Consider the following 26845-nt stretch of genomic DNA (forward strand, 5'->3'; position numbering starts at 1 on the left):
TAATTTCAGAATAATCACTGGTTCGCTGTGTCAGTGAGAACGAATTTCTCAAAGCCGCCGGTAATCACTGGTCTGTCCTTCGAGCTGTCCGCTCTGGAGTACGTCATGGACGAGCAGCTGATGTCACTCCAAGATAGCATCTTCCAGCAGTGCTCGTCCGTGAAGGAGACTGGGCGAGAAGCGGTAATGTCTTTTGCAGTCATCTGTATTCACTTTTTTGCGTCGTGGTGAAACAAAATGGCCGCAACTTCAAGTCTAGACTTTGGTGCGTCGTAGTGAAGTCTGTGCGCATAGAGTTTTCTAAAGTTAACTAGAAGGGACTCTGGAGCTGCGATCATTCAGCAATCATGGGAATGATGGGTAGTACACGAATTTACCTAGTTTTTGTACTTGCGCGCGGCGAATCACACTTTAGGCTTCGTTTATTGCTGGTTACGGTTTTGTTTTCAAGAAAAGAACGAACCCTTTTGCACTCCGTGACCCGATTGGAAACAGTAAGTCTAAAAGTTGAAGGGCACGCAGAATAATCGCTGAAAATTTCCTGATTTTTGTTTCATGACACAATAGCTTCAAGGCAACAAATGGAGCCAGAAGTATGAACAATAAACAAATTTGTGTACTACCCATCATTCACATTACTGCGAAGCACCGTGCGTTGCAGCTCCCATAGACACTAGCACCAGAGTTCCATCTAGTGTATATTTTTGAAACTTTATGCCTGCAGGTATAATGCTCGTGCCAAGTTTGCATAATGCGTGATGCCGAAGTGCAGCCCAAAGGAACCGCACCAAAAAGTGCGTGATGGAGACGTGCTCCGCCAGGGGCCACCATGATTGCAGATGGTCACGTTTTATAAACAAACTCATTTCTTGTTATTTTCATCCTGAGGGCTGTTTGCCTCAAATATAAAGTAAAGAAGTGCTTCGATATCATGTTTGCCAAATATATAAGTTAAATTGAAGAAAAACATTATATTTCTAACTTTTACAAAAGCGTTTTTATTAAGAGCTATCCCGTAGAGATCTGATACCGTAAATGAGGGTAATTTGGCCTATGGAAAATATATCTTAGGGCAATGATGTAAATTAGGTGGATGAGTACACTGAATGCGCCGTTGGGTGTCTTCAAAATAGGATTTTCGAGACACTTTCCGAAATAAATTTCAACCACGGTCGACTTTGTAGGTGGCGTTTGTTATCTGCTGTGACCAGAATGCAGAACATGATCAGGCACCTACGTCAGAGATTTCAGTCACCCCATCGTTTCATCGTTTTTTAAGCGATAGCTGTCTGTGGCTAGAAGAAACAATAAAGCATTCGGCATCGGAGTCGCGAGCGGTCGACATAGAATGCGCTATCTGTTGCGTCCATAGAAATAGTATAGCAAACGCTAGAGGAAAAGGTGGGCCGCCATAGCTATAACCAGAAAGAAACGCTGACATTTTGGAACTATGCCATTCAGGCCACCACAAACTTCAGAGGAGCGCCTAAGATAGCAAAATAAAACAGGGAAATTTTCAAGGTATAAATAATAAACAAGCGAGGTCATGAGTTCTAAAGAAGCAAAATTTTTGTGATGTTTATATCAACTACTTTTTCGGAAGACGCAAAGACCGTTTATTCCATTTTCTATGCAATCACAGTGTGGGCAAAGAAGCTATTGAAGTTTTTGTTGCTAGATGGTGCCACCAGCCTCGTACCGTATCAATACTTGAAAGACTGGGCAGGGCGTGGCCGTGCGGTCGATTGCGCGGGCTTGATCGTGCGTCGAGTGAATCGTAGTATCTCGTCATCCGGATTTTTCGGTTGCTACAAGGTAGCAACCACTTTATGTGGCCGTCTCCAACAGCGATGGAATGGAGAGCCAAGAAAGAGTTATGAAGGTGGAGGGGTGATTACGGCATGCACTGACGTGTGCGAGTCAGACCACCCGAAAGCTAGGCATTGTTTTATCATGGTGGCGCCTATATTATTATAGGTTCTAATGCATGAGCTTTATGAGAAGTGTCTCCTCTAGAGTAATATATAAACACCTTGGCCACATAATTGGCAGCGTCGTACCCAAGCAGGTGCATAATTAGCTGCGTTGTGAGTGATGTCATCCATCCCGTTGCAGCCGCGGCTCCAAGAACGCACACATAAGTTTCTGCTCAGAGCTTCTACATGGATAAGCCACGGGCAACTCTAGAAGAGCGCCGACAAAGAAATGTGAAAGAGCTCGCATTCTTCGGGTGGACGGTGCAGTACAGTCTGGGCACAAAAACAGGTCCATGAGGCCGAGTTCCAGCAGCTGCGGATTGATAACCTAGAAGCCTTTCAACCACGCTAAATAGCCAGTGGAAGTGCTAGCGTGGGTGGCGGAGGGACTCTGCAAACCACGCCACCGGGTTAGCTCGCGATGTCAAACGCATGCTACGCAATACGGCATTGCGGGCGCAACGGCGTCAACCTGATGATTGCGAGAGGCATTCATCGGGGCGAGCGCCGGCGTTCGGCGGGAGTTTTTCCAGCAGTGGTTGGAGATGAACCACTGTGATTGACGCAATTGCAAAACGCAGGTAACCGCTCAATACACATCTCCATGACCACGATCGTGCGGGCCACAATTAGCAGCATGTCAAGTAAGCACTGTGGTAAACCCAGGCTAAACCTGTGTATAAACGCATAAGGAAGGACGAACGTGCAACCAATAATTGCGAAAGGCTTCAGTGCCCCGCCGGGTGGGACGCCTCCTAAACAGCAGGGCCACATGTTTCAACTTTCGCTGGTTAATCATTCGTGCGAAATGCTTGCGCGGTTATTGTTTCTAAGAATTTGTGAAGTTCTGCCTTATTATTCTAGTGTACGTTGCAGATGGTTGCATTGTACGCTATTTTATTTATTCTTTCTTCCAGCTCTGCAAGCATGCTGACTTCACTGGCGGCCCGGAGAACTACGTTGGCGATCCTATATACGCGTACGGTGCTTTCTCCAACGCGTCGAATGTCCTTGTTGTGAGCGAGTACAACGCTTCTTTGGCTAGCAAGGTCAGTAGACTGATTTCAACTCCCCGTTGCCTATGCATGTACGAGATGACATTAAAAGATGCTTCAGAATTCTGTACAAAGTTTTGGGCGGCGAAAGATTACGCGAAGCGCGAAAGAAAGCAACAACGCATATCTAGATCAATGGAGCCACAGGCACATCCGGGGTGAAATCAGTCAGCGCGCAGATGAACTGAATAATGCCTAGTTCACAATGAAACACCCGCTTTCTACAGCGACCGAAATTCCCCTGCCGCCGAAACGCAGCGTTGTTCGCACTGGACGCGCCCCGCGCCGCCGAATATGCCATCTACTACGGGGCGAACGCGGGATGGATGCGCTGTCACCCGGTTGTTGTCGCGGCTCGCAAACGCTACTACTCAATCCGGTAGTGTCTACTTCGACGATTCTCGTACGCAAGAAGCAAGAAAAGACAGTACTGCTTACTTTGCTGGCAAATGGCTGTCTTGTAATGCACGAAGAGCAAAAAAACCACCGACGCCAGCGGCGTTGGTGGGTTCGTTTTGCTCTGCAAGACCGCAACAAGCTCGGTCACCTCTTTCACGAAATACGGAGGCGAAGTAGGCACAGAGTAGGTTAAACTCCCGTTGGTTTCAACATTCAGTTACGTGCACTGCGGCATAACAAGTGAGTAGGGCTCGGTCGCCATTTTTCAAAATTCCTTGACTAGCGCTCCTATTGGTCCGCGGTGACCGATTCGGCGGCAGACGCCGCAAAAATTGGTCCGAGAGCGATCGGTGCGGAAAGGGCCCTTTCGGCGGATCTCGCCACCGCCGAACCGGATTCGGAGCACTTTCGGCGGCCGGAATGCTCAGTGTGAACGCGGCCTAACAGAGGACACATGTTTATATATTTAAGCACGTAGTCGTGGTGCCGACATTTGAGAATACCAAAAGAGAGGGCTAATTCTGGTGGCCGTGCAGACTTTACGGAAGAAATACCTACCGAGGAGACAGTTACATACAATAAGTATAGCAGAACTGGCGTAGACAGCTTTCCATTAATGAATGATTCAGGATTCAAGGATCTGTTTCCAGTTACATAGTGCTGCATCTAAAGGAGAACTGTTAAGATCGTGAAGGTCCATGTAACATTTATGAACCCACTAGGACCCACGTTTAATATGTTTGCTAAGGTGAACAAAAAAAAGTGACACAACGAGTTGTGGGAAGACGTCGTGGAAGGTGCGTACGTTTTCTCGAATAATAATGGCTTTCATGCAATGAATTATAGTTGTTTTCACAAAATTGAAGCGAAAGTCAATGCCTTCAGTGGAACCGGAACATATATGAACGAGATATAGCAAATAAACTGTAGTTACACAAAAGATTCACAGCATATCGACGGAGTGAATGATGATGAGTGGGGTGAAGCGTCCGTCTGGCCGTGCGTGCTTCTGCCCATTCATTCGTTCTTGCTGCCGTTTGTCCGTGCATCTGTCCATGCGTCCGTCCATGAGTCCATCCGTCCGTCAGTGCGTACGTCCATGGGTTGATCCTTGCGTCCGTCCATGCGTCTGTCTGTTTGTCCGTCCGTCCGTCTGTCCGTCAGTCAGTGCGTATGTCTGTCTGTCTGTCTGTCTGTCTGTCCATCCGTCCGTCCATTCATCTGTCTGTCTGTCTGCCCGCCCGTCTTTGCGTCTGTCTGTATGCCTGTGTCTTCCTGTCTGTCCATCCATCAATCTGTCTGCCACTTGCACTAGCGCCACCTGCTGAGGGAGTCATACAACTAGGTAGTTAGAAACTCATCACAGAAATACATAGACAGACCCATGGCTTTAGAAGATTTGCCCTAAAAAAATGTGGCATTGCCTGTTAAGTCATAATGTCAAGAGTTATTTTGTGGGTTGAATATTGTCCCTGCAATCTTGGCAAAAGTTACCGAAGCGCAGTATGAAACAGACAAAGCGTAGTGCACAGCGATAATTGAATAACAATAAGAAGATAAAAAGAGGCACGAACTACAGAATCAAGCATTGACAAAGATCGAAGCTATTTCCTGTACAATGGACACACTGTGCATGTGCTACCTTAATGCCATCCCTACCATCGCTCGAGGTGCACCCAAACCCTGAGTGACAGCAGAAGTTCCAAGAAGGGCAACCGCAAGTTTTTCCCTCCGGATAAGCCGTACCAGGGTGCACCCGCACTTTAAAGATGTTTACCCAAGGCAGCGCCAATATGGACTCCTTAATGGAAATGACACCAGTTACCGAAATTACTACAATCATCATCGCACAATAATTAACAATGCCACGCGGTGAGTGTATCGGCAGAAAGAAGTAGTTGACACTGCACTGAAATCGCCACTGACATCTACCAACTTGGTATCAAGCAACTAGCATAGCTCACAATTCCACTTCAATATTGTAAGCGTCGACAAGCTTTCAAAGAAGCCTTTCCATACCGATGTGAGGCTGACACTGATGCCCATTACATCGCCAAATGAAATAGGCTCTATGGACACTCTTGAGCTCATGACGCTGATCGCTTTGTTATCCTCACCCATTTTCTAAAGTCGCCATTTGCACACATGATAAAAGTGCCTCTTGAAATAATGCAATGCTTATAGCTATTTACTTTTAGCAGTCTAATGAATGTGGTAATTATTGGCGTAGCTGGTGCAATGGAAAGAAGACGAGAATTGCGTGCATTTTTTCAATCAAAGAAATGAAGGACAACCGATACGCAATATGTTCGATGTGCAGCGTTGTTCTTCGTGGTAGAGCTTTACTTAGTACTTTGGTTTAGCGCAGAGAATGTACCTAGCATGGACAATATTATCTTTGTCGCCGTTGCTGGCGTCACCACAGACTTCCATAGACAGTACAAATCGACAACATAACTCCAAATGTTTGAACGACAAAGTGGCAGGAAAAGCTTGCGAAGGAAGCAATTTCTGCGAAAATAACAAAGAGAAAACGCACCGGCAGTCTTTTTTAGTGTCAGAGTCATTGGCGGGATCCTGCAGAAGTGGGGGGTGGAGGGACTTTTTCGCGACGGGAGCAACTGTCAAATATTTTATTCTGGTGAGGTTCGTACTGCCCGAAAATAGAAAACAGGGATCACAGGGTGGTTAAACCGTCTGCACGTGTTCACTGCTCACAAAGAGCATACTCGAATTTTTCTAACAGCGAAGCCGCTTAAGCTTGCAGTGGCTTGTACTCCATCGCACAAAACTTAAATGGTGTTGCGACTTCGAGTCTAATGGGTCTCAATAAGGCCATCAGGCAGGGGGCCCCCATCGTAGGATTCATCAACAGAGATGAGACACTCGTACGAACAAGAACAATGAATTAACAAAGTATAAAGGAAAGATTGATGAAGGGATCAAATAAGAGAAAAAAAACAAGGAACAAAAGAGAGAATTCGAGAACGAACTGACGAACTCTGTGGACCACCCAGCGAACGCTCTACGACATACTTGTTCATCGCTTATAAAAGCCACGTGGAAAACCTGAGCACATTGTCTCCTCTTTCGGTCAATGTGATACTCGATGACTTGCCGCGCCACAGCTGTCCACGGCTTTAACCGTTGTGAGGCCTGATCGTTCGTCGCACTACCCATGAAGGTGGGACCATAGTTTTCATCACGCACTGGAGAGAAGGAAAGTCCCTCAAACAGGTCTCCCACACAACACCTGATTAACTACCACGCATGACCCCTTCCACTTTTTTTATTCTTTCTGGGAGAAATACAGACATCACCACTACCATAAAATCCCGTTTTTTGGGTGGAGGCTTAGCTTCAGTACGGTGCCGGCGAAGGTCCGCTAAGTGGTGCCCCGTTTTCGAAGCTGGACCAACAGAGAAATGGGAGAGGCGGGGTTGACGAGTGAAATAAAAAGGCACTGGTTGTTTTTCTGGCGCCTTGTAAGTGGCCATGCCCTTTCGAATTCCGTCAGCATTGTCAGAGCAAAAGTTCTGATGATGCCCCTTTGGGTTCCGCAACGGTGGTCGAGTGGCTTAGGTACACTGCTGTGGACCCGCAGGTGGCGGGATCATATTCCGGACGTGGTGGCTGCCTTTTCGATAGAGGCGAAAATGTTGTAGGCCCGTGTGCTCAGATCCGGTTGCACAATAAAGAACGCCAGGAGGTCGAACCTTCCGGAGCCCTTCAATACGGCGTATCTCATAATCATATGACGGTTTTGAGACGTTGAACCCACATACCAATCAATGCACCTTTTGGCTACGTTTCATTGTACCCTGATGACCAGCACAGTAATCTGCCCTCTTGCTCAGAGCATGTTCCTTCCTCGGATCAAATTTGATTGGAGGCAGGCTATGTGCTCTTTTTTTCTTTCGAGAATGCGGCGCTGAATGCGCATCACCCCGCAGTCACCTCGAGAGGCTCCATACTAACGCGATAGCGTTCAAGAGCTCGTGTCGCGGCAAACCCACCACCGGCGTCAGCCCCGTTGGTTGTGAGCGAAAAATCGTCTGTGCTGCTATGACCGAATAATCAAGTTACCTAGACAGACGCGGCAGGCCGCTACAAGGGCACGCGTGCGCGCACGATCACCCTGAAAAAGCCGTGCGTTCCAAGAAAAAAAAGAGCTCAGGGTCACGAGGCGCGGTAGTTCATTACCCTGCCACCCCTCCCTCTTTAGTTTCCAGCGCTTTCGTCGGGACGAGAGAAGAGATAATGCAGGTGCAGCATGCGACAAACCTTTTTTACTCCACTCATACTTGACGGATTCTTAAAATGTTTTCGGCGTTGGATTCGTGAGGCAATAAACTCTTCCAGTGAATTCATTCCATGATTACCTGAAAAAGTGTTTTAGGGCCCCTTTATTGCGTTTTGCTCGAGAGGTGTCACGACGAAAACAAGCCCATTCGGCGATAATAGCGCCCGCTTGTCCAATCTACCGTGTGCAGGTTTGTGTGCGTGCGTGTGGATGTAAGAAACATATTATTAAGTATACACTTAGCGGTTGAAGGGTGTACTAGGTGCCGGATTTCGCCATTGCGTTCAACTCTTAAAGGCGAAGCTTAATGTTCCCCCAATTTTTTGTCAGTCATAATAGTGCCGATGCGCCACAATAATTGGACAGGCCCCACTACCACCGCTTATTGATTTACCGTGACGGGAATTCCTCCAAAGCAGTGTTTTCCAAATGTATTGGTGCCACGGTACGCTGCTAAGCTACGTTGTGCCTAGAAACCTCGCCCCGTTCCCTGCCCCGGCAAGCTTTTATTATTTTCATTTGCAATAAAAACGAAAGCACAGAGATGTGCATATTGACGCTCGGGCATGAGTAAAGGAGGTTCCTTGGATTGGTTGCTCACCTCGGTATCGCCGTTAAAGTCAGTTGAGTGGGCGAGTGGGGAAACAGAGAAAATTTATTTGTGGTTCGCAGAACATCGAGGAGGGGGGGAGGAGGGGCGCAATTTATTTTGAGAACCCCTGGTTGAAAAAAAAATGATCCTAGCGCTATATAAAAACTCTGCTCGGTGAAGTGGAGATTGTGAAATACATGATAAACAGAAGTCAGAAGAAATAAAAATCAAAGAGAACGAGATGGAAAGCGATGTAATGAAAAAAATGAGAAAGAAATGAAGAGAATAGTGACAACAAAGCTATGAAAGCATAAAAATATGAAAAAGAAAGAATAAAGTTAGTTCAAAAAGGAATAAAAAAAACTGCATAAAAAGAGGGAAAGAGAAGGAGTGACAGAAAAAAAAGAAAGAGAGATGAATATGCACAGACAAGAAAGAGAGAGAGAGAAAGGAGAGCAATGAATAGGGACCCAAATAAAGGGGAAAATATAGAGAGTAAAGAAGGAAAACTGAAAAGGAGATGAGCAGAGAAAATAAACAGAAGTGAAGAGATATAAAAAAGGAGACATAATGAACAGATGGAGAGAGAAACAAAGGCGAAACAAGGAAAAAAGTATCAGGACACTATGTCGGTGCCAACTATGGCGAAAGCCCATGGGCATAGAAATTACTATGCTATGTCTTCGTATTGTACTTTGTTTGTGCATATTATAGCGTTCGGTATAGCATGTAGTAAAGGGGGAATGTACAGTCCTGGTCGAAATTTCCCAATGCACTGTTCCATAGGAATACATGGAGTAGTGGCTTGGGAATGTTGACCCCCCTTCCCATCTACTTCAGCAAAGTGACTGGTTGGGCAAGTTGGTTCATCCTTAACGTAGCTCATGGCACGAAAAAACACGAGAGAAGGACAAGCGCTTGTCCTGCTGTCGTGTTTTTTTTTTCGCTCCATAAGCTACGTTAAGCCTTTCGATGTGCATTCTTGGAGGGACCTCTCCAAATATCTTGCGGTGGAATAGCTCATCGGCGCGCTTGCCCTCGTTCTGCGGGAGATAGTGGTGGTAGTTATGCTCAACACGAATCGCAAATACTCCTCGTCAGCTAATATAAGCACTGACAAACATAACTAAGTTTTTTGTTGCGGGTGATGATCAGGTTTGGCTTAGCAGAGATGTGAGAACAGTCAGTCAGTCACTCAAGAACTTTATTAAATGGTCCTGAGGAGTTTAAGTCACCGGGGTGTCTACGAGGGACATTCTAGCAGCCGCTACTGTAGGCGACGCCCGAGTCGAGGCGGGAACGGGGTGGCGTTTCGCCAGTTCTTGGGCCCTCTCGACTGGCTTTTGTTGGTTTCTGAGACTGGGGCTCCTGAGTTCCTCCTTCCAGTCGGACTCACTGGTGAGAGGTCCTCGAGGTAACGCGGGACATTGCCAGAGCATGTGTTTGAGTGAGCAGTACACTTCTGAGCAGTGTGGGCATTGTGAATCTATGCCTGAGTTGTAACGGCTGAGTTGGCCCCGTGATGGGTACACTCTCGTTTGTACCATGCGAAAAGCTACCTGTTGCGCGCGTTCGAGCTTTGCATGTGGAAAAGGTATTGGCTTCTATCGATTCGGAAGTAGAAGGTGATTTCGTGAAAGGCGAGCAAAGAATCATTAAACTGTATGTCGAGGCTCAGCTCTTCGGCGCCTGATCGATATTTGCGGCGGGTTAGTTCTTCGTCAGGAAGCTAGAGTTACCCTAATGAAACCAGCTACACAGTCTTCAGTCTGTATCATTACTCGACAAAGGTATCTGTGCGTTTTCGCCGATAAGTATTTCTCGTTTGCAGAAAACTACATTTTGCGATGAGAAGTCTTTAAAGACAGTCAATTCGTATGTCACTCGGGACACCGCTGACCTATTTAGCAGAGGCTCCTGGTGAATAGAAAACACACTCATTGACTACATAAGGGTGTCGGAAGTATGGAAAACACTGTTAGATCTGTAAGATCATTTCCTTCGGCCCCGAAAAAGTGTTTTATATTACACCTATGAATTTCGTATTTCTCTTTTTGATCATGGCTTGTAAAACGTGCGTAACTCAGCCATGTGTCCTAGGAAATGTTCATTTGTGCAGCTCTTCTTTCAGATCGGTTGATGAACGCTTTAAGGTAGCACAAAGCTGTAGTAAATTGGAGCGCAATTCGCATGCCTATTAATATTCCTTAAGTTCCTTAAGCAATGTGCTGGTGCATTTGTTTTTACGGACCGTGGAATAACGCGTGGAATACCATGTCACCATGCGCAGTTCCTCATGGCTGTAAGTGACTTCGGAGAACTGCGTGGACGCACTGCATGGCTTCTCTACAATGTGCACAACGAGGCTCCCAGCAACGACTGCATTGAACCTCCGTTCTCCGTCCTCAAGCACTTCACGACGGCACTGAAAGGAGCGGGATAAGCAGCGTACCACTGACTAAGCACATGTTCATGCGGCTCTGTTTGCACTGATAATCAGCCCTTTGCCACTGAGCTAGCTTGCTCTAATGGCCGGGGTTCATTCGCAATGAAGATAAACACTGCAATACACTTCTTAATAGCTCACATTTGTGTTGTTGAGCAGTCGTCGTGTAGGACTTGACAAAACAAATAGATCGTGAAAGTTCTCTTGGAGCATGGCACTCAATCCCATGCAATATTGTCTACGGCAAAATGCCGATGCCGCAGTGTCTGGCCTTGAAAGTAAATTGCTTACGTGAATGTCTACCACTGCTGTTCCCGCACAAACAACACTGTGGTACGGGGCAAGCTCACATGTAACGCCTGGCATTCACCAAAAAACCCTGCTGAAGGTTTATTGACAACAGGTAGATTTGCGGCACTCTGACGTGCGTATCATTACAGCAGATTGGCAAAAGCTGTGATGCATCATGCCACGCAAGCCATGCGTCATGGTCAATTCTTCGCTTTGTATTTGGAAATTCGTGTGACAATCACCTAATGCTCTTTTCACAGAACATCACAATAGGCAAAGATACGCCGTGGTTGTCTGAAAGCAGCCAATCACCCCCAAAAGAACCTGAAATGGTCAATATTTTACTTACAATAAGTAAGTCATGTCCAGCGCTTGTCAGCGATTAGGTAGCAATGCAGAAAACATTAACACGGCGCTACACACTGGGACCCCTAGAAGATATGGTGACTCGCGCAGAAAAACTAAGATATGCTATTTCTTAGCTTTCGCATTGTGTGCTGACTAAAAGTCACGGTCGACAATTTGAAGGGAGTTTAACTACGATAGCTATTATGAGACCTCCGCAAGGTTTCTTCGTTGTCCGCCGCGAACTTCGGTGTACGTAACCGCAGTTGCACGAAATACCATAATTATTAAATTACGCAAAATATAACACAAAACATAAAGCGGTTTGAACCTGGGTCTTTTCTGGCAGCTGATTGCTCCATCAGTGAGTATCGCTGGTGCTTAAAACTCCATCGCAAACTGATGCTACGCAGTATTCATGTCGGGTAATTTATCATGGTAATGTGGGTATTAACGTGTTTTGGAACAGTAAAGCAACAACCAGGATTTACATAACATGAAATGAATAGCGAGTGGATCGTTCAGTGTTCCAACCCATTACTAAAGCCTCATGCATAATTCTTGATCGTCGCGAGCAAAAACATTGAGAAAATGCACGAAACAATTCAAACGCAAGTGCGCTAAAATACGCAGCTTTCTACAGGCGCTCAGAGCGAAGCTTGGTGATGCTGCGACTCTGGACAAGCTGCGCCATCTCTGGCGGAAAAATAGAAACTGGACGTACGCCGCGTGTTTTGCTTGCCGCAATGCTGCCGTAGGCTTCCGTGCACCTGCATGGCTCTCTCGCTATACACCTCGAGCGCCGCGCTAGACACCGATTCAAAAAAAAAAAAAAAACATTTCCCGGCTGTACAGGACTTCGAATAGCGAACGTAATCAAATCATAAAAATTTGTTATTCTCATTCGCTTTGTGGAGCACAAAATTACGACACCCGACTTAACGCGAAATGCATTTCCGAAGTGCGCGAGTTGACCTTGTACAATTTGTCGAGGTAAGCTTTATTCTCTAAGACCTTAAGTATACATAATTGTCTACATTCAGTGTGAAACCAAGGTACCCACGCGATTGATGTTTTACGTTGTTGCCAATAAAACATGATTGTATTTTTGATGTGCATGCTACAGTAGCAGACGGTTACTGTCGTGAACGAACTTCGCGACGTGCGAAAAACAAGCAACGGCGACGCGGCCTTAGCACTAAAAAGCCTCATTATGTCACAGTCATGTCCTTCGTACCACTGGAGCATCGATTGATTTATTTGCGGGTTTTAACGCCCCAAAACCGCCATATGATTATTAGAGACGCTGTAGTGGAGGGCTCCGGAAATTTCGACCACCTGGGGTTCTTTAACGTGCATCCAAATCTGAGCACATGGGCCTAATAATTTCCACCTCCATCGGAAATGCAGCCGCCGCAGCCGAGATTCGATCCCGCGACCTGCGGGTCAGTAGCCGAGTACCTTAACCACTAGACTACCACGGCGGGGCTACCACTGGAGCGAGCATCACCCACTGACTCAGCTGCGAGGCAGCTAGAGGAGCTTTAACCGCTGGGAAGGAAGTTCACCTCTTTTTATTTATTTGCGGGTTTTAACGTCCCAAAACCGCCATATGATTATTAGAGACGCTGAAGTGGAGGGCTCCGGAAATTTCGACCACCTGGGGTTCTTTAACGTGCATCCAAATCTGAGCACACGGGCCTACAGAATTTCCACCTCTATCGGAAATGCAGCCGCCACAGCCGGGAATCGAACCCGCGACCTGCGGGTCAGCAACCGAGTACCTTAGCCACTAGACCACCACGGCGGGGCTACCACTGGAGCGAGCATCACCCACTAACTTAGCTGCGAGGCAGCTAGAGGAGCTTTAACCGCTGGGAAGGAAGTTCACCTCTTTTTACGTTTTGTGTTTATTCTCGTGTCGTGTTTGCACCTTGATTTCATAAGAATATCGACTGTACAGGTGTATAGGGCCTGCTGTGCAAGCGCTGGTGAGCGTGACATGTGGCGAATTTAGGGTACGATGTGGTATCGTGTGCGCCACGAGCTCGCGCGATTCGCGGACACGCAAACGCACACTGGAAACGCTATACGCAGCGTGACACGCTCACACGCGGTGTGCCTGACGTTGAATTCCAATGGCAGATCCCGAGTGCTAGGCTGGATTGCGAATGGAGCGCGCAGGCCCGAGCGGGATTGTTCTCGCCGAATCTGCAATTCCAACGCGAGCGTCTGGACAGGAGCTGTGTGTGAGCGGAAATCTAACGAGGGAGTGCAAAGCGTTTTCCGGGCATCCATCGGCGATTGGATGAAAAGCGGGCGCACAGAATACGTCACTTGAACTAACGGCCAAATCCGCTGATTTCAGCGGAGCCAGAATCCTTTCTTCACGGACAAATCTGTGATCTGCGGTTGCTCTCAATCTGCCATTGTAACGCACAATTCACGCTCGCTACCCGTGTTTGGAATTTGATTGCTTCGCTCCGAGCAGAAAAAAACTTGACCTGAATCCGCCATTGGAATTCAACATGAAAGAAAAAACGGATTCATATCAAGATTTTCTGCTCTGAGCAGAGCAATCGCATTCCAATGGTGTACTGAAAGCGTGAATTGTGTGTTCCGATGGCAGATTGAGAGCTAGCGCATATCACAGATTTCTCTGTGGAGCGAGAATTCTGGCTCTACCGGAGTCGGCGGATTTGACCGGTAGTTCAAGTGACGTATTCTGTGCGCCCTTCTTTCATCCAATCACCGATTGCTGTCCGGAAAACGCTTTGCACTCTCTCACACCCTCTCGTGCTCCCCCGCCAGAATTCTGCTCACCAACAGCTCCCGTCGAGACGCGCGCGTTCCAATCGCAGATTTGGCGAAAGCAATCCAGCTCGGATGTGTGCACTCCATTCGGCATCCGGCCCAGCGTTCGCGATCTACCATTAGAATTGAACATAAGTGCGAGTTTGATTCAGCGGACAGAATAACTACCATCCTAATGAAGCAACAAGAATGGAACAAACCAGTAACGTGATGTCAGAGTTTGCTGAAAATGCGCTGGCATTCTTATCGGCGTGATGAAGCAGCCTTGCCGATGTGTGAATTGCAGGCGGCGCACTTTTGATAATTTGCGCAGATCAGTTAGAAACCAACAACGAAACACTAACCACGGTATCACTTATGAGAGTTTGAACATCCAACGACGACAGCTACGTCTCACAAGCAGAAGGAATAAAAAAAGCAAAGCTGTTTCAGCGAACAAACCGTAACTGGACCTTCAAAATACAAGAAGACAGGGAACAATCATTACTGGAGTTGTTGCACAGACGTTCCACGTTGCATTCAATCAATCAATCAATCAATCAATGAAGCTTCATTTTCATAAATAGATATATGCAATTACAGGGATTATTTGGACCGATAGCCTAAAGTGGCTAGTGGACGGTCCAATACAATGTGCAACATAAAAAAGTGTACAGGTCAGCTCTGAGGTAACAACATAAAAAAAAACAATCATGTGATACAGATAACACAGTAATACATTGTAATTGAGGAGGGAGTTTAAGAATAGCGTTAGCCGCGTTTGCGGACCACACGCGCCACGTGCTATTTCGCATTTTTTGCGGGTGGACTACAAGCAAGAATGGCGGTGCAAGGGCTTGCGGTGCGCTTCTAAAGCACCCTGGGTTGTCGAAACAAACGATTTCGAGCGAGGAATGGAGACAATAAATACGCAAGGCAATTAGAGGGCTTCAACGAACGTTATTTTTTAACTGTTGCGATCCACGCTTGTTTTCGTTTTCTCTGGTACTTGTCCGGCCATCGGTAATTTTACACGTGGATCCTGTGTTGGTGCGCTCTGCACTCTCGTGGTAGACAACAATTCTTCGTGTACCGGTGGGGTTGCTTCTGCAATAGCTAAGAGCAGCTTCAAACAGTAAGCGTCTTGTTCCAGCGTCCAAGTTGATAGCATGACATCGAAGCTCTTCGAAACGAATGCAGAACACGTGTTACACGTGCTCCCGCTGCCGTGAAACACGCTGAATCACCTGCAGTATTTTCCGTGCCTATCCCTGATTTCTCGGGAGCTTGCCGCAAGGGCCGCTGCCTGGCATTGTAGTCGCTCCACAGACTTGTGCTTCGGGTCCCTTCAGATTCGCTACTGAGAGAAAATAGCCAAACAGAGATGTCGATACTGTTGCTCTAATGGTACTGTTAGAGGGCCTTCTGCCAGTGGGATAGATTTCAAGCTGAAAGCAGAAGGGTACTTTCACCTTAAAATGTATACCTTTTGAAAAAAATTTGGACATTTTGCACACGTTGTTCCATCCTGTGTGGTACCATACTACAAACGAACACCAAAAGTATAAAGCTACGTGGTGTGCATTTCGTAGATAAGAACGAAAAAAAATGACGAATTGGTAGTGGTTGGAGCTCAAGCGAACAGAAGAGCAAAAGATTATGGTAGCTTCAAGTGATGTGAAAAATCTCGAACAAGTGGAGGCGCTGCAGCCAACGTCTGAACATGTGGCCTTGCCTTCTTCAAGGTAGAAACCGCCTTTTTCAGGGCTTGTGTGCGCTTCGCACATTTTCTTCCAGCCACAAAAGTGGGGGAGGATGTATACAATATTTTAAACTAAACCGGCGCTTTAAAGTGACTGGCTATAAGAGAAATACGTGAATAAAAGACTGAAGTACGGTGAGAAATATAGTATAAATTGGCCCGAATGTGCATGTTACACTGCAAAAATCATCGAAAGACGATAGTCTGGCGTCTGAAGAGATTGAACGAAACGTTTATTTGATGTTCTGCGTAAGAAAATGAGTAAATAGAGGTGCTGCGTTAGAGTGCCTCGAGCGTATAGCGGAAGCGAATGAGCGCGTCGAGGCACGTTGCACATGAGCTCCAACTGGCAGTTATCTTCGAAAAGGAAGGCGCACCCGCGGAGAAAGAAAGGCGCCAGTCTGGGAGGTGATAAGGTGTTAAACGCAAAGCGACGGGAAGGTGCCACCACCGTCTTGTCGTAGCAAAGCGTTGGAAACACCTTTTTGAGCAACGCGTTGTACTGCCAGAGAAGAGCGATAAACGCTACAGTCCTTATAGTTTCTTGTGTTTGCCTCTTCTAGTATAAAGGCCGACATACTAAACATCGACATGTTTTTATGGCGCCTGAGATATGCCAAATAATTATTTTTCAATTGACAATCGCACAATTAGGAACGCTCAACCTTGCGCAATATTGGCCGGTGCTGCGGATGGGGTTGGCCGTCTGAAGCCGTTTGAGGTACCATTAAGGGAATACAAACAGACAAATGTACAGCCAGACAGACAGACCAAAATTTTTCTGTCGTAGGTCCCCAAGGAAGACTATCGTTTTTAATTATAGGAACTGTTGTTTAACGTCCTGAAACTACAATATATGAGCGACGCCGTAGTGAAGGGTTGCAGCGATTCCAACCACGTGGGGTTAACGTCCTCGAAGTGTGAGTACAGCGGCCTGAAACATTTTCGCCTCCTTCGAAAATGCATCCGCTGCTGCCGGGATCGGATCCTACGACCACCATAGGCCCCCATAAATTTCCCTTTGGATAACTGAGCCATTAACAAAATAACTTGTAACCTGCAGACTATACCGAGATAGGGCTCCAAGTAACCTGGGAAGAACTTATGGTAACCACCGTCTTCGGCATTCACACATTGAATACATAACCAATGAAGGAGTGTGGGTGCCGGGACTCCTAGGAAGCCTGTGCAACAGTCGATCAGGGATACAGAGAGACACACTGTGATTTAAAAAAAAGTAGGAACACACAGTATGTAAATTTCGATGCGTGTTTTATATTCTGGTGAACCGGTTTGTAAGTTGCACCCTCTCGAACTCTTGCAAAGGGTGACCCTAATGTTATGTCTTGGATTACCGAAATTTCTAGCCAATAATGACCTTGCTTAGACTAAAGGTTGCCTTTTTTATTCTGGTTTAGCATAATAACAGTTGAAGCCTTTCTAAAGATTTATCACGATCGTATAAAACCAAAATAACTTTCATGCATCGGCCACACTTTTCTTTGTCTCTTTTAGAGGCCTCGATTTCTGACGCCGCAGGTATACGCTACTTGTTGAACCATTGCACGTTGAAATGAGTGAAGTTCCATCCAAAGATAATAAAAGACGAAAAACTTGAAATGACTTTTAAATATATATATTGAAATCAAGCAAATGTTTGCCTTGAAAGATATTAAACAATTCACTACAGAGGCAACTAGATGGGATAACTTTAAGAAATATTAATTCTAAAGATATCTCACAATGTGATGAAAAACCCCGATTTTGTATTCTATACCACAACTTCAGGTAGCCATTATCAATAAGAGTTCCAATTTCTTATCATTAATTCCGGTGGAACTTCCTGCGGTGATTATGACATCAAGAAAGCTCAGTCATCAATCTCAAGTGTGGCCACAGTTACGGACGCTCGTGTTTAGCACTCGCTATTGCGCACTCAACTATTGCGCACTTTTCATCCTCTGCGTAAACAAAATCAAATTAATGTGGGTGACTGGCAACATAGGGATAAGAATGAATGATATGGTAGATAACCTTTTCAATTCTGTTTTCTATTGTGTGCGGTTTTTACACGCCAATCAATAAAAAAAAGGCGGATGCTCGTTTGAGAGCCGCTCTCACTGGTCTAATATTCTCAATTATTCTGACATCAATCCTTACAATTCATCACATGTTTAGGACTTGTGCCACAACCCAAACACTGGGATATCATTATTCGGTCATTTAAACGAGTATCGACTTCCCTTGGCATAAAAATGTCTGTTTTACGTGAAAAGAGGCAGCTATTTTAACGAAATTACGCTGTCGCGTTTGCATCGTTTCAGTCGACAACCGAAAAAAAGAAAGAAAAATAGAACAAATGCACATATGTCTAATGATAACGACACATGCTGCCGAATGTGAACTCAATACGCGAACATAAAAAACAAACCCAACAGCATTTGCAATAATACACTGAGGTAGGACACAGGAGCAAAAACACGTACAGGATCGAAAAATTGAACACCAGAAAGACGCATACAATATTTCAGAACATGAGTGAAACGGCCAACAAAACAAATAAGCATGTGAACCGAAAGATAGCTTACGTCAACAGAAGAATACAGCGAAATAAATGGTTACCCGCATACATTTCAAGCTGTAAAAGAGAAAGAATGACAAGAACTGCGCATCACATCACATATAATCTTGCACGGCATTTGTGAACGCATGAACTGATGATAGGCCGACTATGTCACATGGAAGCTCGTTCCATTCTGCTATCGTTCGAGGAAAAAACGAAAATTGATACACCTTCGTTTTAACTCGTGGCCTTACAATCGTCTTACTGTGCTTCCATCTTGTCGGCCTTGCGCTGTTATACTGCATGTAATCAGTGAAGCCCATTCTAAAGTTACCGTTTACAATATTGTAAAGCATTTGAAGTCGATGCAGTTTCCTGCGTGATTCTAGCGTTGGAAGTTCGCTTAAATGTCTAAGGTTAGTAATAGACACGTGCCTGCCGGAAGAGTTGAAAATGAATCTTAGCGCTTTTTTTTTGAACGCGTTCAATGCAATCGATGTCACATTTGGTGTGCGGGTCCCAAACCACGTCCGCGTATTCTAATAGCGGTCTATCTAATGTCGTGTAGGCCACAAGCTTAGTTTCAGGAGTGCAATGCATCATGCGATTTCTTAGCATGTAAAGTTTTCTCAAAGCCTTTGAAACAATGAATTGCACATGACCACTCCAGCTTAGCGTAGAACTGATATGCAAACCCAAGTATTAAAATTGGTCTACTGAAGCTAATGGAACATTATTGATGCTATAGGTGCAAACCAGCGGCTCCTTCTTGCGTGTAACACTCATATGAACACACTTGGAAACGTTTAGGCGCATCTGCCATGTTGAGCACCACTTGCTAACAGCTGCTAAGAAGTTGTTTAGTATTTGTTGATCTTTCGCTGACTGAATGTGCATGTATGCAACGCAGTCGTCTGCAAATAAATGGCAACATACTGGTGACGTAATCTGTAAATCATTAATATAGATTAAAAAGAGTAACGGGTCGAGCACGGAACCCTGAGGAACGCCTGAAAAAACAGATGCGAATTCTGAGTCCGAATTGCCTATGTGAACAAACTGCCCACGCCGTGTAGGATACGAGTCTAGCCACTGTTCTATCCGAGGATTGTCAAAAAGGCATCGGATCTTTAACATTAATTGTCGGTGTGACACACAGTCGAAGGTTTTTTCAAAATCAAGAAAAACCATGTCAATCTATCCGCCCTTGTAAGCATTACCATTAGATCATTTACAGTGTGAATAAGTTGCGTCGTAGTGGACAAACCGCGCCGAAAACCATGCTGACTACTTAAAAAATAATTGTTGTCCTCTAAGAAAGAACAGATATGCTTAAATATGAAATGTTCCAAAACCTTGCTACAAGTGCACAGTAGCGAAACTGGTCTGTAGTTGATTACATTAAGTTTGTCACCAGTCTTAGAAATAGGCACCACCTTTCCAGTTTTCCATTCTAAAGGTATTTCCGCTGTCCGTACACTTTCTTTAAAGATTATGTTCAGATACTTCGCGCACCATTCGGCCCATCTGCGCAGGAACATATTTGGCATGCCATCCGGGCCGATAGATTTTTTAGTGTCTAATTCGAGTAGCGCCGAAAAAATGCCGCTTTCGTTGATTTCAATATCCGGGATAGCTTAACTATTTTTCGGATATGACGAGGGCTGAACGGTGGCGCGGGAAAACACAGACGAAAAGTAGTCATTAAATGTATTGGCTATACAGTTACTGTCATCGGTGATAGTGTCATCAAGTTTCATTTCGCTAATAGCCTCATTCTTATTCGTTAGGTGCAACCAGAACTTTCTTGGGTCATTTGCCTAAAAATGATGCATTTTGACGTTGAAGAAATGGAACTTGGATAGCTTTATCTTTGTGCGCAATTCATCTCGGAGTAACTGTAGGGACACCGCCCCTCTGTTCCCAGCCGAGCGATGTATTCGCTTGACACGGCGTTTCAACTGTAATATTTCGCGAGTGACCCAGGGATTCCGCCGACTACGCTTTTTTTGTCTAGTAGGGACATAATTGCTAATGCATTTATTAACAACAGCCTTGAAATGAATCCACAAATCTTGGACAGTAGAATCTCCAGTAGCATAAATATGCTGAAAAATATCAAAATCTTCTTCCAGAAGGTCTAGTATACTCTCATCTTCAGCACAGTTAAAATCAGGAACTTTTTTTCATTGGGAATTATCAGGGATTCATTGGGAATAATCAGGGAATTATATTTCATTGTAGCACTTGTCCACATTTAGAAAGTATGAAGCAAGTCCATTCCTCGACCTGTAACACTCATTTGTTGCGCCAAGCTTTTGCCACTGCAAATTTTCTTAAGCGTTCAGTCCTGCATGTCGGCTTTACAGTTTTTCCTTCACAGAGTTTTATTTCGACTACCACGAAGTTTCCTTTGTAGCGCGAATGCAACGCACTCGTTTTGTCAGATGTATTCACCTTTTGAAAACACTGCTGATATGTGCGCACGTGTGCTGCTGTATGTGCTGTGTTTATCTCTCTTCCTTCTTTGCTCTCTATCTTTCATCTCCGCCTTTCCCCTCCTTTGCACAGGGTAGCAAACCGGCTGCCTATAGGCTGGTCAACCTCCCTGCCGTTCTTTTCCTCCCATTTTCGTTCCTGCTTCAAAATCGAATGTCTAAGGTGTGCCGCAATGCACCTGCTCAACCCACCAACGCACCTGCGAAGGCAGGTGGGTTTGTGTTTGAGGTTCGTTTCGATTTAAAGCTCGCTCGGCGCGAAAATGCTCTTTGAATGATAGATATGTGGGACTTTTGCGGGTATAAATTGGCAGCAGCAAGCACACGACCGGGTTAACTGGCGGAACATGAAAGAGGCCTTTGTTTTGCAGTGGATGTAGTCAGGCTGATGATGATGATGATGATGATGATGATGATGATGATGGTGATGTTGATGATGATGATGATGATGATGTGAGATTTACCGTCCCAAAACCACCATATTGCTACTATACTGTGAGGACGCGTGGAAGAAGAAGAGAACGAGGTTGTTGTATGGATGCTCTGGTGCTTTTGATTGGAGCACATCATATAGTGTGGCATCAACGGCAGTACACTTTGCGTCGTATGGCGGGGACGCGTTGCTAGCATGTGCCCTCAGCGGGTTGACAGCATCACGTCGTCTAAGTTCTTCACGTATGATTTGCCTAATCATTGAGGCAAGATCCCAGGATAATGTTGGAGAGACGTCGACACTTGCAACGGTGGGGAAAATGGCAAGCTGCCCCGCCGCAGTGGTCTAGTGGCTAAGGTACTCGGCTGCTGACCCGCAGGTCGCGGGATTGAATCCCGTGTGCGGCGGCTACATTTCCGATGGAGGTGGAAATCTTGTAGTCCCGAGTGCTCAATATTGGGTGTTAAAGAACGCCACGTGGTCGAAATATCCGAAGCCCTCCACTACGGCGTCTCTCATAATCACATGGTGGTTTCGGGACGTTAAACCCCACATATCGATCGATCGACATTGGCAAGACTACCAAATTTGGGAGTGGTGCGCCTAGCCTCCAGTGCCTCAAACGTGTGGCAGTGTTGGATTACGTCCGCTACAGATGCCAAGGTGTCCTTGCCGATGAGGAAATTGTAGACATCCTCAGCAACTCTTTTAAGGAGATGCCCAACCTTGTTGTCTTCTTTAATGCGTGAGTCTACAGACTTGTACAATCTCAGAACCTTTTCAATATACGTTCTGCATGTTTCACCGGGGACTTGAGCACGCTGTATTAGTGTTTGCTCACCGTGCTTCTTCTTCATCAAAGGTTTTCCGAAGCAGCTCACTATTTCTTTCTCAAACGCTTCTCAGGTCGTTTATGTTTCTTTGTGGTTTTCAAACCACACCAACGCCGTCTATTGAAAAAAACAATCCGATGTTGGACAACCAGGAGGCCGCTTCGCAAAAATTGTATTTACTAACACGATTGAAATGTTTCAGTCATTCGTCGACATCTTCTCTGACCCTTCCAGAGAAGTTTCGTGGTACCAAGTGTCGAGGCCACGTAGGGCTAGACGAAGAGTGTGTGGTGTCACCGTCAGCAATCGGATCCATAGAGAGCGGTGGTAGACCAGTCAGTCGGTGGCTTCGGCGTAGTTCTTGATGTAGCGCTTCCGTGATCGTTTGCCTGGGATCGCTTCGCTGTACCCCGCACCTTCCACCAATCTTGTTACGGTGAGGTGCCTTTATTTACAAGAGATAATGAATGCGAGAATCCAGGGGTCTGGCAGATCACCGCTCGTGCTGACCTCGTTCTCTTCTTCTTGCACGCGTCCCTTCGATATCGTAGCAATATGATTATGAGAGACGCTGTAGTGGAAGAACTCGGAAATTTCGATCACCTTGGGTTCTTTAACGTGCACCCAAATCTGAGCACACAGGCCTACAACATTTCCGCCTCCAATGGTGAAAATGCACTTTAATACTTTTTTTGTTTCGCTGACTCGTCTTACGTATCAGAGGGACAGAAAGGTGGACGGATAGTTTCCCTGCTAAAAAAGAATTGAAATGCATACGCATTTAGTGGTAAACATCTTGCGATGATGCACATACAAAGCTATACCTCTAGCACTTATTCCCAATGAGCTAACACCCATGTTACGAGTGCACACTCCAAAGCATGTGTCAATACATGCCTTGGGGTGTGCACACGTACACATGATCACTCTGGTTTGTGAACCAGGAAGGAATGGTTCTCCCTATAACCTACAATATACACTGTTCCTGCTCGAGCAGACGCATTTTCTCCTTTCGAAATATTAATCATCCAACCAGCCTCGAGTGTAGTTTGCATCTCTAGGTGTGGTCTCCAGTACTCATTCATTATGTGTTGCCCGGCCCACGTACTACTTGACCACCGCATTGAAACTTTTTCCTCCCAATGTCGACAAGGACCCCAGCTACCCCTGTTTTGTCTCTGATACAGTGCCTTGTCGTTAGTTGGTTGGTCAGAATAACTTTATTCGGGTCCTGTGGGACGCGCCCTAGCACGCAGCGGGTGACTCAGAATCTTTACACTATGAATGCAGTATACTCTGATAACTGTTCTGATGACGTGTACCCCGCATGCGGGCTGTAGTCCACATTAGCACACACGCTCTGAGGGTGTGATCAATCGAGCCCCGAATCTCCAATGGCCAGGTGGGAGGCGGCCATCCTCAGTCCGTGCCTGGCCGACCAACTTTGGGCTGTCCAGCAGTGTCTTGCCGTGCCTGTCTATGAATTGCACGCCATCATTTATTTTGCTTCAGGATGCAATGCCTACTCCTTCGTTGTAGTTCAAGAGTTTTTTTTTTGTCTTCCAGGTAACCGCTATATTCGAGGCTTCCGATAGCTTCTCATGCTTATCACAGAGAAAAATAGGCGCGAAAACTACACAGGATGCATGACCACAGGGCTGACTTCCGAAAGATCTTCATTTCTCAACATGCGGACACATGTAGCTCGTTGAAAGATCAATGAGAATGTCATCCTTCACGAACGTTCTCAATCAAGTCTGTTTTCATGACAGCCATCTTTTATAAGCAGATAAAGAATTTCAGTGAAAGGCGAATGGAAGGGATTTCCACACGGAAATGAATTGAGAAAAAAAATCAATCTCTATACTTTGCTTTCACAGGGTTCCGCATAACCTAGTAAAGGTAGAAAATCATTCGATGTACAATTCATATGTTCGGTGCCTAAAAAAAGATATCCGCAGTGTGTTTCTCGGGAAACGAAAAAGTAAGGCAGCCACAGCGGCGTCGTTTAAAGAATGTACACTGATTCATGAAATACATTGAATGCGTCGTATACGTAATTTCATTGTCCTGGGTAGGAAAATACAATTAACGTGGGTAAGAAAACAGAAACAAGCTCTAAATAGCAACTGAAAGAGCGTCAGTACAACGTAAATAAATTAGTGGCCATCTAAGCCTTCATTGCAAGGATTGAGGCTTCAAGTCAATCTCTTCCAAAACAAATAACACAATAAGTAAATAACAAAATATTATGACTACAGAAATAAAGGAGCAGAATTATTGTCTCAAAGACACAGGGATGCAGGAAATAAAAACAGGGTGTTTACTTTCATAACCAAAGGCCAAAAGCACAAACACCAGAGCGCACGCCCACATAACTTCTTCGTTATTCTTCTCAGAGGCTGGCAACTATAGTTGCCAGCCTACCTTGCGTCGATTTCCCCCTTTCAAGAGCGACCGTCCCGATTGTTTCGCTAAGATGCTACAGATGGCCATTGAAAAAATAATCCTGCCCTGTTGTTGATAATAGGAAAACGTTCGAAGTGTTCATAACTCGTGGGCCAGGTACGTTTTCATCCGTACTGCATGGGCTGCTTCTGCACGTGGCCGTCTTCGGTTTAAACTGGTTTCAGAGCTTTAGGGACAAACCTCGCAATTCACGTCACTGAGGTAGCGCACAACTTCGTAAGGGCCAAAGTAGCGTCACAATAGCTTCTCCGAAAGCCTACGATGTCGAACTGGTGTCCACACCCCTACATAGTCACCTATTTGATAGTGGATGTCCCTTCGGCCTTGGTTGTAACGGTGAGCGTCGGTATCTTGCTGCGTTCAAATGCGGTTCCGTGCAAGCTGGTGGGCTTCCTCGGCTTTCTCAACAAAGTTGTCAACACTGTCATCTCCGCTGGTGTCCTAGTCTAAAGGAGCATAGCGTTTAACGGTGTTGTGATGCGACGGCCATAAACAAGCTCGAATAGTCTTAGGTTTGTGGTCTCATGCATAGCGGTATAATAAGCAAACGTAGCTTACGGCAAAATTTCATCCCACGATTTGTGCTCTACTTCAACATACATAGATAGCATGTCGGCCACTGTTTTGGTTAACCGCTCCGTCAAGCCGTTTGTTTGGGGATGATAAGCTGGGGATGTTTTCCGGTGGATGGTGTGCGTCACCTTGGCGACTTGTAATAACTCTGCTATAAATGCTGCTCCTTGATCGGTTATAAGAACAGCAGGTGCACCATGACGCAAAACAATGTCGTGGACGAAGAATCTGGCGAATTCAACTGCAGTTCCCCTAGACACAGCTTTGGCTTCTTCATAGCGAGTCAGATAGTCGGTTGCGACGATCATCCATTTGTTTTCTGAGGATGACGAAGAGAATAGACCAAGACGATCCATTCCCACTTGTTCAAATGGTGCTCGAGATGGATCTAAAGGCTGGAGAAAGCTGGCAGGCTTTGCGGGTTGAACTTTACGCCTCTGACAGTCGCGGCAAGTGCGGACATAGCGCAGAACTGATGAATATAGCTGTGTCCAGTAGTACTTCTGTCGGATGCGCGCTAATGTCCCAGCAAAGCCTAAATTACCGGCAGAAGGATCGTCGTGGCACGCCTGCGAAATTTCCTCACGCAGTGCCATTGGAACGGCGAAGAGAAAAGTTCCCTGGCTGCTCTCAAGACTTCTCTTGTAGAGAACATTGTTCCACAGGCAATACGATGCTAATCCACGTGAGAGCTGGCGTGCTGCGATAACGTCTTGTCCTTGAAGTTGCTGGATGACACGAAGTAGCTCAGTGTTCTCAAGTTGAAGCTCAGCCATCTGCACTACATTGATGATGCCTAGAAACGGCGAATCTTGTTCAGTGTCAGATGACGCCGAAGAAACAGGAGCCCGAGACAGGCAGTCAGCATCTGTATGCTTGTGTCCTGATTGGTAGACCACCGTAATGTCGTACTCTTTAAGGCGAAGGCTCTAGCGGGTGAGACGGCCTGATAAGTCCCGTAGATTGGCAAGCCAAAGAAAGCAAATGGTGGTCACTGACCTCTCAAAATGGCCGGCCGTATTGGTAGAGTTGAAACCTGTCAATGACCCAAACGACTGCTAGGCACTCTTTTTCAGTGGTAGAGTAGTTAGCCTCTGCTTTAGTGAAACTGCGGCTCGCGTAAGCGATCGCACGCTCTGCGCTTCCTGGCCATTGAACTAGATTGGCTCTGATTCATACGTTGCAGGCGTCCGTGTGAATCTCAGTGTCAGCAGTGTCGTCAAAATGTGCCAGCACTGGAGCTGTCTGCAGTCAATTGCGTAGCTCTACGAAAGCTTGTTGTTGTTCTTCCGTATATATGAAGGGCACATCTGGCCGTGTCATTTTCGAAAATCCTTCGACAAAACGGCGGAAGTAAGCACAGAGTCCGAGGAATCGCCGAACAGCCTTCTTGTCTCCAGAAGGAGGGAAATCGGCAACGGCAGCCAACTTCTCCGGATCTGGTCGAACACTCCCCGGACTCACCAAGTGGCCAAGAAACTTGTGTTCCTGATAGCAAAAATAGCACTCTTCGG

At 45.9% G+C, this 26845-nt stretch overlaps 1 protein-coding gene across 1 annotated transcript; it reads left to right on the plus strand.

Annotated features, from left to right (window-relative positions):
• Window positions 1-16: 16 nt before the first annotated feature.
• On the plus strand, window positions 17-10911 carry LOC142769280 (uncharacterized). The gene is made up of 3 exons (XM_075872391.1): window positions 17-183; window positions 2894-3025; window positions 10616-10911. Exons 1-3 carry the CDS (start codon window positions 106-108, stop codon window positions 10766-10768), a joined length of 363 nt encoding a protein of 120 aa, XP_075728506.1. The 5' UTR covers window positions 17-105; the 3' UTR covers window positions 10769-10911.
• The last annotated feature ends 15934 nt before the right edge of the window (window positions 10912-26845 follow it).

This window comes from Rhipicephalus microplus, chromosome 8, assembly GCF_043290135.1.
Source record: "Rhipicephalus microplus isolate Deutch F79 chromosome 8, USDA_Rmic, whole genome shotgun sequence".
NCBI lineage: Eukaryota > Metazoa > Arthropoda > Arachnida > Ixodida > Ixodidae > Rhipicephalus > Rhipicephalus microplus.